The sequence below is a fragment of the Metarhizium brunneum genome, chromosome 1 (assembly GCF_013426205.1).
Source record: "Metarhizium brunneum chromosome 1, complete sequence".
In the NCBI taxonomy this organism is placed as follows: domain Eukaryota; kingdom Fungi; phylum Ascomycota; class Sordariomycetes; order Hypocreales; family Clavicipitaceae; genus Metarhizium; species Metarhizium brunneum.
Window position 1 is genome coordinate 4947825 of NC_089422.1, and position 12463 is coordinate 4960287.

The 12463-nt window shown below is 52.8% G+C and overlaps 5 protein-coding genes across 5 annotated transcripts; 4 read left to right on the plus strand and 1 right to left on the minus strand.

Moving 5' to 3' along the window:
• Window positions 1-2364: 2364 nt before the first annotated feature.
• G6M90_00g014780 (uncharacterized protein) lies at window positions 2365-4199 on the plus strand (the record flags this gene model as incomplete). Its single annotated transcript, XM_014693559.1, has 2 exons — window positions 2365-4029; window positions 4089-4199. 2 exons carry the CDS (start codon window positions 2365-2367, stop codon window positions 4197-4199), a joined length of 1776 nt encoding a protein of 591 aa, XP_014549045.1.
• Window positions 4200-5190: 991 nt separating this feature from the next.
• Window positions 5191-6751, plus strand: G6M90_00g014790 (uncharacterized protein; the record flags this gene model as incomplete). Its single annotated transcript, XM_066129761.1, has 5 exons — window positions 5191-5341; window positions 5403-5588; window positions 5661-6099; window positions 6176-6560; window positions 6659-6751. The coding sequence occupies 5 exons, from the start codon at window positions 5191-5193 to the stop codon at window positions 6749-6751; spliced, it is 1254 nt and encodes a 417-aa protein (XP_065985923.1).
• A 577-nt stretch (window positions 6752-7328) lies between these two features.
• Window positions 7329-8394, plus strand: PRE6 (Proteasome subunit alpha type-4; the record flags this gene model as incomplete). Its single annotated transcript, XM_014693558.1, has 5 exons — window positions 7329-7359; window positions 7424-7430; window positions 7486-7538; window positions 7610-7997; window positions 8064-8394. The coding sequence occupies 5 exons, from the start codon at window positions 7329-7331 to the stop codon at window positions 8392-8394; spliced, it is 810 nt and encodes a 269-aa protein (XP_014549044.1).
• Window positions 8395-8652: 258 nt separating this feature from the next.
• Window positions 8653-9063, minus strand: G6M90_00g014810 (uncharacterized protein; the record flags this gene model as incomplete). The annotated part of the gene is made up of 2 exons (XM_014693557.2): window positions 8653-8972; window positions 9039-9063. The coding sequence occupies 2 exons, from the start codon at window positions 9061-9063 to the stop codon at window positions 8653-8655; spliced, it is 345 nt and encodes a 114-aa protein (XP_014549043.2).
• A 682-nt stretch (window positions 9064-9745) lies between these two features.
• On the plus strand, window positions 9746-12229 carry ptr8 (General transcription and DNA repair factor IIH helicase subunit XPB; the record flags this gene model as incomplete). Its single annotated transcript, XM_014693556.1, has 1 exon — window positions 9746-12229. The coding sequence occupies one exon, from the start codon at window positions 9746-9748 to the stop codon at window positions 12227-12229; it is 2484 nt and encodes an 827-aa protein (XP_014549042.1).
• Between the last annotated feature and the right edge of the window lie 234 nt (window positions 12230-12463).

Consider the following 12463-nt stretch of genomic DNA (forward strand, 5'->3'; position numbering starts at 1 on the left):
TGTCGCGCACGTCTCTGACTTGCTCGTGTAAAAGAAGGAGGAGGCGGTGGCAGGAACATGGGCCGGGGCGAAAAGCAAGAGACGCGAGGTCTCGACTATCCCAAATTCCCAAGGCTGAAGGAAGGGAGAGGGACCGGACGGATGTTGTGCAGTCAGTAGTCAGCCCGCGTCGGCGTCGGGGTTGACTTGGTCCAGCGGCTCGCACATGCAGGCGTCAGGCATGGACCAGTCAACCGTTGACGTCTTGAGCTGTCACGCCCACCAGTTGACACTACTTGTAGAGTCAAGTGCCAACCCGACCAAGTAGGCAAGGTCGACGGGTGCGTGTCCCAGAAGGGCAACCGGACTTGGCATCTACTTAGGCATCTGCTCCGTACTACGTAGGCATCTGCACATGTGCACATCTACGTACGCATCCGGACCCAGCCAGACCCCGCCGCGCTCCAGTGCTCCAGTGCTCCATTGCTCCGCTTGCCTTTGAACAGCCAGCCACGGCCAGCCGAGCTCGCCTGCTGCGTGGACGCCTGCTTGCCGGCCTGCCGAGCGAGGGTTGTAGAATCTGGGGTAGATGCGTGGTCCCTTCCCTTTTCGTTACCTGTTGGGATGGCAGACGAAGCCACAGCATCGCCTCATCCGGAAGGAGGAGTTGCTACATTTGAGACGAGAGTTTGGCTGGGCGAGGCAGGGTGGACTCCGAACATGATGTAAAGTCTGGTGCCAATTCCCTTTGCCCAATGACCTGGTGATCCAACATGTAAAGCATCTGCTGCTGGTTCCGACTTCAGGTGGCCTAGGATTGGGACGGGAGAAGGGCATCTGGAACCAGCAGACAGACAGCTGCCAGGCAACTTTTGCGACGGCATGTTCCTCCCGGTCGGCGATCTTGAAGCTGGCGCATCTGCAAGTAATATTTCATGGTAGCACAACTGCTACCCTATAATTTGTGTGGATCAAGTTGGACATCCAGCTCCCTCCAGTACTGTTGATTCGGACTAATGGACTAATGGCGTCACTGCATGAATTACATCACACCGGGCTATAGCGTCGTTTCCCCCCCTACACCTTCCATTCGTCTGATCGGATCAGTCCATACCAAGGGAGGCTGGCCGCGGTCAGACTTGTCGTGACGCGCGCAAAACCGTCATACTTGGAACGGAAACCGGGACGCTGTCAACCCGGTGCAGACCATGGTACTCCGTAGAGCACGGGGTAAAGAGACGGGGGAGAAAACAAGAAGAAGAAAACAAGAACACAGGTCACAGTTATGGTATTGCTGATTTTGCCATTCATTGGACCGGTCCCTGTATGCTCGTGCCAGGAACCCCGGTCACGACGGCAGCAGAAACAAACTCGGACCACAATTTGCAAGATATGCTCCGTACTCGGTACACAGACGTCTCTTTTTTTGCCTCTGAAATTGGACTTGCTGGATTCGCCTTGTTCAATTGGCTCGGATCATGCGGATCACGGAGGTGGTTCAACTTCGAAGCAGCTGAATAGTACAACTCGTGTCGCCGACTGTCAAGGCTCGACGCAGACGATGGATCATGGATGACTGAACCAACCACCAACCGGCTCGGAGCCAGCCGACCCTGTTGGAAAAAATAGAACAATTTGCACCGGTGGCGATGTTGTTGCCAAAACGCCGCGACGGGGCCATTGGGGGCTTGGAACATTGAAGGGGGTGCCGTGGTTGAAATGGCGGACAATGCCCATGATTCAAAATCTCCATGTCGCCCAACGCCCACTACTAGCTAGCGTGTTTGTTTTTATTTTTGCTGTTTCGACCGGCGACTTTTCTTCCCCTGCCATACTCGTGCTCTTTGTCGCCGGGCCGTTGCGCGTGGGAGGACGAGTTCGTCGAGCGAGCAATCCGATGGTGGTTGTCCTCGTGGATGCAACCCAGCCATCAATTACTATTGACTAGTCCCGAGCCCATCCAAGCCCTGGCGCGTATTGAGCCATCACAGGCCTGGCATCTTTTGAACCGCCCTCGCATTGTCTCACCACACACACTCTGTCCATGACATTGCCCTCGGCTCTGCGCTGAGCTTTGGAACTGAGAATTGGCGCTGATGCCGGCGTTGGCGCGCGGGGCCTGAAGCCTGAAGCCGAAAGCATCCAGAGCCAGCACTGAGCACTGCACAGGGCACATTGAAACCTGCGACGGGCGGCATCGACGCTGTTGTCGCGCTGAGCGGACCGGACCACAGCGGTCGAGTCCACAGCAGTAGTGGGAGCGCCAGCGGTGGCCGCGGTGACGACAGCAGTCTGGTGGCCACTTGACGGTCAACTGGTGCATGTGGCCCGGCGCCGTCTGGCACGCCTCAAGCGCTCAAGTGCTGTCGACACTTCCTCCTCCGCATGTCCCCCGTCTTCTGGCCGTTCTGGCGGCGAAAACCTCGTTCCCAACTGCCGGACGAACACACCACCACCACCACCACCACCGCCGCCGCCAACCCCAATATCCCGATTGGCCCTCTCGACACGTCTGCCGCATCAACAACACATCCGCCTCGCGAGCTTGAGCTTCACGTGCGTGGAGACGCAGCCCAAGCACCACCGCCAGCACCGCCTTCTCGCTTTGCCGCAACCACCAGCGGCTCCAGGCCAGCGCCTTCCCTCATCACCCCTGAGCGCCCTGAGCACCCTGAGCACCGCCGTCCACGTCGCCGCCGTGCCGATCCAGACTCTCCCATCACGACGCCGAACCCATTCCCGCCATCTTCCTCCCCAACACAGACGCCCGCCCGAGACAAGCCGGCCAGCCGTCGCCTAAAGGCCCCTTCCCAGCAACCTGCCTATCCTCTGGCTTCACTCGACCGCGCCGCAGAGCCTGCTGCCGCAGCCGTGGCAGCCTTGAGCCCGCCGCAGCCCTCCGTGCATGGCCAGGTCTATAAGCCGAGCCTCGTACAGTCACCGTTTCGCCCTCGCACCAAGGCGACAACCGATCCTGCTCACCGACTTCGGCGGCTTCCCGCGGCGCGCCTCTGGAATCCAACCAACTCTACGCCCCGGCTTCCCCAGCCCCGAAAGCGCCGACCCTCGTCACCGCCCATTCCCGCATTGCCTCTGAAGCACCCTGCGCTCGACAGATCCCTGGATATACGTGACCCCGTCACCACCGGTGCTGGCGACTACCCGCTCCTGACCTTGCCTGAACAACGGCGGTCGAGGTATTCACAGTCTACACCGGTGAGTTTTCAACTTGAACTCGGCGAAACGAGCGATCACAGAATCAGTCTTCCGCGGTCCGTTCGAGCATCGTATGAGGGAAAACGTTCCGTGCACCGCACATCAACACACTTGGAAGCAACAGCGGAACAACAAGTCAACGACCAACACGCCCAAGAAGCTTCTGTTGCCTACCTCTCAGCAAAGAGTAAAGGCAAGCAGAAGGCAACCATGGCGCCAGAGAGTGAAGATGCTAGGAGGCCATATTCCAAGGATCTCGAGCGGGGTCCGGATGTCATGGACCATCGAGCCTCCAATATTTCAGCCGGCGAAGGCATTGGATCTGCCCTCTCTTCGTCCAACTCCTCAATTATGGGAGACGATGTACAGCCAGACGCCGGTCAGGAATGGGGCCCCCAGCATCCATGCTTCCCTCATCTGAACCCGCATGTTCCTCTCGACTCGGTCGAGCATGCGACTACGCGAATAATTCGTGTCAAGAGAGATTGGCTTGTGGCTGGTGACCTGGCCCCGACGTTTTCCAACCTATACCCCGAAATCCTGGACCCAGCTGGCGTTTCCGAGCAAGAGTTTAGACGGGTTATTGAAAAGCTGAATGGAGAGCTGATACCTATATTCGACCCCTTCACGTTTCGAAACATGCTCGACAGCGTCCTGGGACTCGTGACTGGCTGGTTGTGGGATGACTTTGGTTTGACGGCTGCCAAATCACGGCTGCATAATCTCGAGAAGTGGATTGAGAAGTGGAATCAAGAGATGGAAAAGACCATGGCATCCGAGGAAGGCATTATTCCACCAAAGTTGATTTCGCTCCGACAGACAGGGTACATGACTGTGAGTGTGGTACATGCCGTCATCAGTCCCAGCTATTATTTTCTGACAACTTGTTCCAGCTTGACATACAGATACCGGATCCTGAGATTGCTCCAGCACCAAGTACTATCGGCGCGGGCGAGTCGCAGACTGCCTTGCCGATGGAGCCAGCTCCTGCTATCACCGCTTGATGACCCGGGCTGTATACATAATTGACGTGAGCGCCACCGGAGAGACCAACACTAGCACACTGCCCGCCTTGCCTGTTTTATCAATACCAAACGAGGACAAGATGTTTGGGCCGCACAGCTGTGTGGATAAAAAAGAAGGGGTTATTTGAGTTTTTACCTGCCAATTGCGTATATTTTGTTTAATGTTTTTTTTAGAATATTGATACCACCCGCATGTACGAATATTAGCAAGGCGCTGCTGAGAGGGACCGGTGATGTTCAAATTTTTTATCTATGTATATCTGTAGACGGTTGCCACATGGCATGGTTGGCCCCTAGCATCGTTTAGTGACGACGTTTGATACGTCGACAATTTTATGATTGGCCATGGAAGCCAAGCCTGTAAATCTCATTTTGAACGCAGGGGAAGCTTTTTTCCAAGAAGGCTGAAAAATGTGATGCCAAATAATACCATTCGTTTTAGCCCGGCAGCCTGGACAAGTGAGTCCGACATTGAGCATGACAAGAAACGAGACACTCGGTCATCGTCCCGCTTCTGCGTCGGCGCCACGATCGACTCGCACAGCGACGTTACGCTGCATTGAGAAACGGACAAGTGGCGTACGGAGCTGTCAAAATACCACTTTGTGCAGCCTTATGATTGCTTTTCCCTGCAGGCTTCACTGTGTCTCTAGCAGGCGTCTGATTTGAGCAAGACGAATGGACATATAGTGGCAACACTACCTGCGGAAATGATGACCGGCGGTCATAACGTCTTCCCAAACAGGAAGTTGGAATGTTGATGCTTAGACCCGCTCTTATATCCGTGCCTCTCAAACGACATCGGAGCCCGTGTTGCTCGCTAAACTAGTTGTACTGCTAGTTTGAGGGCATTATTTTCAATATATCGGCACGACGTGCCTCTTGCAATCTTGAACGGATGGCCCCAGCCGTGTTTTACGTTACTATCCCTACTCCCCATTGTCCTTCCCTTGACAGCGGAGAATGAATTATGGTTGAAGTAGACGGAGGTCATGCCGTCGGCGAGGCCCCAGCACCGATAAAGGCCGTGAGGTGGGCGAAGAAGGCTGTTCGGCTCATCTTGGCGCAGTGGTTGCTGATCGGGTTCGGGGTGGCGTGTGTTGTTGGGTATTATTTTCCCGGTGAGCTCGCTCGGTTGAGGTGACGAGTAGGGACAGAAACTGATTGCGGTGTCGCGAGTAGGTGTTGCTGCTCCTGGGGGAGTCATCAAGTCCGAGTATAGTGTTTTGTATGGTGCCGTGGCCTTCATTTTCTTGGTGAGTGGGCTGCAGTTGCCGCCGTCCAAGTTGCAGGCCAATGCGACGAATTGGAGGTTGCATGCCCTTGTCCAGGGGATAAGTTTTGTTGTGATTCCTTGTATTGTGCTTGGTATGGGCATCTTCGTCTTGCTACACCCGCATCTATTCTGCCCGGGAGCCCTTGGCTGACACCGCGAAAAAGCCGTTATTCACATCTCTCTCGCAGCGGGGGCCCTTCAAAGTGGCACTCCGTCCATCCCCGTCATCGTCGGCATGCTTACCACCGCGTGTATCCCGACGACTATTGCCTCCAACGTTGTCATGACGCGCTCGGCGGGTGGTGATGAGACTGCCGCCGTTGTCGAGGTCGTCCTGGGCAATGTCGTTGGCTCGTTCCTATCGCCCATTCTAATTTATGGATTCATGCCCCGAGGAAAGGAATTCGCCTCTTGGGCACCAGCGAACCCTGCGTCTTTGGGGCGCATGTATGCCGACGTGGCGAAGCAACTGTGTTTGAGTGTGGTTTTGCCGCTGGTAGTTGGACAGGTGGTCCGGTGGTGGAAGGAGGATGGAACAAAGAAGGCGTTGGATGTCTTGAAGCTGGGCAAGATTTCAGGACTTTGTCTCGTATTATTGGTCTGGTGAGCCATGTCGTTTTTTTGCCCTTTCTCATCTCACCAGATGCAAACAAGCAGCACTGGCTTACACTGAAGGCAGGACGACATTCTCGGGAGCTTTCCAAACCGGCGCTTTATTTAAAATTTCCAAGCCATCCCTTCTATTCAACATATTTATGAATATAGCGCTTTACCTCATTTACACGGCGATATGCTTCTTCTCCGCGCGGCCGCCTGCTTTCTTGGCGGACTGGATAAACCCGTTGCTTGCGGAGTCTAAAGTTGCAGGACGACTGCCGCGCATGCTTCGCCGCGCTCTTACGATTCGCAGAATGCCGCGGGAGCAGATGATTGCGGTATGTTTCTGTGGCGCGGCCAAGACGACCAGCTTGGGCATTCCATTGGTAACGGCGATGTGGAATGCCTCGGATGACTTGACGAGGGCCTTCATTCAGATCCCTGTTTTGCTGTATACGATAGAGCAGGTATGGTGCTGGACCTTTTACTCTCTCTTTCCAATCACATCTCCTGGGTTTTATATGCAGGAAGGGTCTGAGGAGAGCCGGTTGCTAACATTTGCCAGGTTTTCATGGCGCAGATTCTTGTTTATATTTTCAAGTGGTATATGAGGCGTGAGGTGAAGAGAGAGAGTCAGAGTAGTGATGTAAATCATTAGTAAGTGAGGTTTCGTATGATTCTTATGAAGTGACGACTGGCGATAGCATGTTGCACGTCACATGTTGCGGTATCTGCACATAATGTACTCCGTAGCGAGGAATTAATAGAATAGTATAGAACAGAATATTATACTTCGTACATGCGCTGGGAAAAGCCCTCAAAGTGGTAGGGAAGGAGCATTTTTTGGTTGCCAGGGGCTATAAACATTATCGTGGTTTTGTATTCATAACACTTGCCTCAGGATCGGATGAATTGTGTTTGTCGTACAGTATCAAATAATCCAGATAGGCTTTAGGGCACTGTACGTATCGGGTGCCGGCATTTATGTTAATCCGCCCACGGACCACCATGAGGGTAGCTCCTGCTAGTCACTCAGCCGCCAACAGGCTATCGTGGGTAGGCTGCAAGTCTGACGAAGCTCCCTCTGAACCTACTACATCCTCACTACGGTGGATGTCTTGCTACACTCAACACAACATCTTCTTTTAATCGGTCTTGCATCGATTTTTTGCATCTGAAATACGGGCCGCATAGTCATTTTGCAAAAACGCGACAATTGACCCGACCTTGCAACGATGGCTTCCGGTTACGACAGAGCTCTATCTGGTATGTTTATTCACCGGCCATTGCCTCACCTGTTAACTCGGCTAACCCTCATCTCCGTTTCCAGTCTTCAGGTTCGAATCACTCACCAGCTGTACAAGCTATCATTGCCATCTAACACTGCAATAGTCCGGACGGACACGTGTTCCAGGTCGAATATGCTGGTGAAGCTGTCAAGCGAGGTGTGTTAGGATGACAACGGGAGCAAGAGTCGCTCGTTCCAGGGTTCGCAGTAACTGATCTTTCGGAACAGGAACTTGTGCTGTTGGCGTCAAGGGAAAGGATGTAGTTGTCCTTGGATGCGAGAAGCGATCAGCTATGAAGCTGCAAGATACTCGGATTACCCCTTCCAAGATCCAACTCTTGGACACCCACACTGCCCTGGCCTTTGCTGGCCTGAATGCTGATGCCCGAATCCTCGTTGACAAGGCTCGGTTAGAAGCCCAGTCCCACCGTCTGTCTGTGGAGGACCCCGTCACCATCGACTACATTACCAAGTATGTGGCGGGTGTGCAGCAGCGATACACTCAGGCTGGTGGTGTGCGGCCATTCGGCATCAGCACGCTCGTTGTTGGTTTTGACCCTGGCAGCAAGGTCCCCAGATTGTATCAGACTGAGCCATCTGGTATTTACTCAGCATGGTACGCCCCCTGAATCCTGGCAACAATACCATGACCTGAATATGATTTTCTCACCATCCGACACAGGAAGGCGAATGCCATCGGCCGATCGAGCAAGACGGTTCGTGAGTTTCTCGAACGCAACTACAAAGATGATATGGATCGGGAGGCTACCATTCGGTTGGCGATAAAATCTCTCCTTGAGGTGGTGCAGACTGGCGCAAAGAACATTGAAATTGCTCTCATGGCCCCTGGCGCTACCATGGAGATCTTGCCTACCGACGAGATCGAGGGCTACGTGAAGGAGATTGAGCAGGAGAAGCAAGAAGAGGCTGCTAAGAAGAAGACCGGACGGACACCTGGAACAGGCAGTGCCGCGATTCTTACAAGAGGACAGGACGATTCTGCTGCTGAATAATGACAAACGTATGAAGACATCTAAACATGTGTAGAAGAAAGAGCTATCTGCTAGCGGCATTGCTATAGTTGACGCAACGCCATTGTATTAACATCTGCCCCGTCTGATATGATTGCCCTCCATCATCGTCTAGGTTTGTCCATGGGCAAAAATATATGTGAAACAACCCAACCCAACCAACGCCGGAACTTTTGTTCGCCGCTTAAAACCCATATCATGTCACTTGTAAAAGATAAAAGACCTCCCAATCCGTCTAGCCTAGCCCAGCTTATCCGCATCATCATCAGGGTCGAACATGGTACGGTAATCATTTTGTCTGACGCGCTCGTCCCTGAGCATCTTGTTGTTGACTCTTACGTCTTCGCTCTCCACGGATAGTGCTGCCTTTGGGGTTTTGGCGTCGATGACAAAGTGATTATCGCAATGCGGGCAGTACTCATCGCTCTCTTCGAACTCCTGCGTGTCCTTGCGGAAGCACTTCTTGCACTTCTTGCAGGCGAAGACCATTTCGAAACTCTGGAGGAGGGGGTGTTTTTCTTGCTCGCGGTGGCATTCGGCGCAGTCAAACCACTTGCGGCCTAGGCGTTACGTGAGTCAGCCGGCTTGTCTTTGGAATTTGCAGGGAACCGGCTCGGAAGATACACCCAGGGAAAAAGAGACGTACAGCATGGCGATCGGATCGAGACTTGTGCGTTGAGGACGTGTTTACTGGCTGGGGTTAGTGGACAGACTGAACTGGACTGGACTGGACTGGACTGGACGGGGGGGATGGCTTGCGCTGCTAACCACATGATTATTGGCCGTGTATGCCTTGCCTTTGGAGGAGTATAAAATACTATGTATTGAGCTGTTATGCTTGTGAGACTGGGAGGTTGAGGTGGGATGGTTGCTGAATAAAAGGCCTATGTAAATTTTGGCGGGGTTCGTTGGCGGATGATACGAAGTACAAGTGGGTGCTTGTGCGTACCCGAAATCACCAGTAGTTTGATGATGTGTATGCTTACAAATGTGTCGATACAATATAAGAATAGATACTGACATTTATCATTGTATTTCTACTTGTTTACGTACCGGCTATTTGAGAAGAATCGATTTTCTCGCGATGAAACAGGTCGGGTTGGAATGAGCCTAGGCGCAGCCCGAGCAGACCAGACCTGAATGAATGACAAGCTGCACCCCTAGAACCTTCCGCCTTCCGAGTTGGGGTGGCGCATCGGTACGTACCTCCAACAACCAACCACGGGTCATCATACATTGATCTTTGTACATTTAGTCACGACCGGCAAACTTCTCTCTTGCCATTCACCGACACTCGCCCCCTCCCACGAGCTGTCGCGGCAATCCATCCAGTATGCCACCAAAGAGAAAGGCAGAGACAGCCGTGCAGGGCGGGTCGAAGGCAGGGAGGTCTTCGCGCGTGTCGACGCCTGGTGCAGCTACGCCTCGTAGCCTCGAGAGTACTGATGATGTGGAGGAAGATGACGGGCCCGTCGACGAGGTTCTCGAGCGTGACATCGACAAAAACATCGATTTGTTCTCCCTAGATCGCTTTCAGAAAAGACATGCCGTTCGGGAGCCGCTCCCGCACATTTTTGGTGACCGTGACTTCTCGTACCTGGACCTCAAGAAGGATCACCAGAACCGCCCGCTTTGGATCGATCCGCAAAAGGGCAGGATCATTCTGGAGAGCTTCAATCCCTTGGCGGAACAAGCGCAGGACTTTCTAATTACCATTGCCGAACCGCTCTCTCGACCGACATTTATGCACGAGTACGCCCTCACGACACATAGTTTGTACGCCGCCGTCTCCGTCGGCCTCTCTCCCACCGACATCATTAATACCCTGGAGCGTTTCCTGAAGACGCCTCTTCCTGATGAAATTCGATCATTTATTACGAGTTGCACACAGAGTTATGGAAAAGTCAAGCTTGTGTTGAAGAATACCAAGTACTACGTGGAAAGTCCAGACCCAGAGATGCTGCAAATGCTGCTCAAAAATCCTGTCATAGGACCGCTTCGCGTCCAGGGCACAGAAGAGATTACTACCTCGGCCGCTCCCAAGATTGGTGGTTTGGTTATTCCTGGTACCAAAAACGCTGCTGGTGTTAAGCAGGCAAATGGTTTGTCCCAGGGTGCTGAACAGCAGAACGAGCAGGCCGTCAACGAAGGCGACGTCTTGGCCACCCTCAACGAAGAGGACGATGATGATCAAGAGGTTACGCACTCCTTCGAGATTGCTGACAAGGACGTAGAAACTGTCCAGAAGGAGTGTCTGAACCTTGGATACCCCGTGTTAGAGGAGTACGATTTTCGTAGAGATGAGGTCAACTCAAACCTGGAGATTGACCTGAAGCCCGGCACCCAAATTCGGCCGTACCAAGAAAAGAGTCTCAGTAAGATGTTTGGCAATGGTCGAGCCAAGAGTGGGTTGATTGTCTTGCCTTGTGGTGCCGGTAAAACGCTCGTGGGCATCACGGCTGCTTGTACGATCAAGAAGGGCATTATTGTGCTTTGCACCAGTTCCATGTCGGTCGTACAATGGAGAAACGAATTTCTGAAGTGGTCAAACATCAATCCAGACGACATTGTTGCTTTTACATCAGACTCCAAAGGATCCGTCTTCACCGGCAGCACTGGCATCATTGTTACAACCTACTCCATGGTGACACAATCGCGAGCTCGCTCATACGACGCCGATAAGATGATGAAGTTCCTCACAGGGCGAGAATGGGGTCTAATGCTTTTGGACGAAGTGCACGTTGTGCCAGCCAACATCTTCCGAAAGGTCACGTCCTCCATCAAGACTCATTCCAAGCTCGGCCTCACGGCGACTCTTCTCCGAGAAGACGATAAGATTTCCGACTTAAACTTCTTAATCGGACCAAAGCTCTTTGAGGCAAACTGGATGGAGTTATCCAAGCAAGGGCACATCGCGAGGGTACAATGTGCGGAAGTATGGTGTTCTATGCCCACCGAGTTTTACGACGAATACTTGAGGGCGCCATCCAGGAAAAAGAACTTGCTGTACATCATGAACCCTCGCAAGTTCCAGGCCTGCCAATACCTGATCAATTATCATGAGACTAGAGGAGACAAGATTATTGTCTTTTCAGACAATGTGTACGCCTTGAAAGCCTACGCCTTAAAGCTTGGCAAGGCGTTCATCTACGGCGGTACTGGACAACCCGAGCGCTTGAAAGTTCTTGAGAACTTCCAGCACAACCCTCTGGTGAACACTTTGTTTCTTTCAAAAATTGGCGACACCTCGCTCGACTTGCCAGAAGCTACGTGTCTCATACAGATTTCATCTCACTACGGCTCTCGACGTCAGGAAGCTCAGCGTCTGGGCCGTATCTTGCGAGCTAAGCGTCGAAATGACGAAGGCTTCAACGCCTTTTTCTATTCTTTAGTTTCCAAAGACACCCAAGAGATGTACTTTTCATCCAAACGACAAGCCTTCCTGGTTGATCAAGGTTACGCCTTCAAGGTGATTACTCAACTGGCCAATATCGAAAAGACGCCTGGGCTGGCATTTGCCACTGCCGGTGAACGACGAGAGTTGCTGCAAAAGGTTTTGGTGGAGAACGATTCCATGGAAGACGAAGATATCACGGACGACCTCTTCCATAGCGGTAGCATGGGGCGCAAGAAGAAGAAGGGTCCGCGCAGGACTGCGGGCACGCTAGGCGAGCTGAGCGGTGGCCAAGACATGGCGTATATCGAGCAGAACAAGAGAGTGAACCAGGGACTCAAGAAGGGCAAGGGCAAGAAGGACAGCAATGCATTTTTCAAGAAGATTGGACGAGAGAATGCTAGACGGGCTGCGGCTCAGTAACTTGTGCTTGGACTTGCATAATGGTTCAACAGCCGAAGCTTATTTGATTTGGAAACACTAATGGGTCGTGAGTTGGTTGGGCAACAATGGGAGGGAGTAATGGCGTTTTGGGGCTTCGGGGCGGGTTATTTGGAATTGGGCGTTGTTACCGCCGCCGCAGTAGCATTTGGGAGCATAGATTATTGCACACGGAGAGCATTGATGCAAACAAAAGATTGGAACGGGCTACTAAAA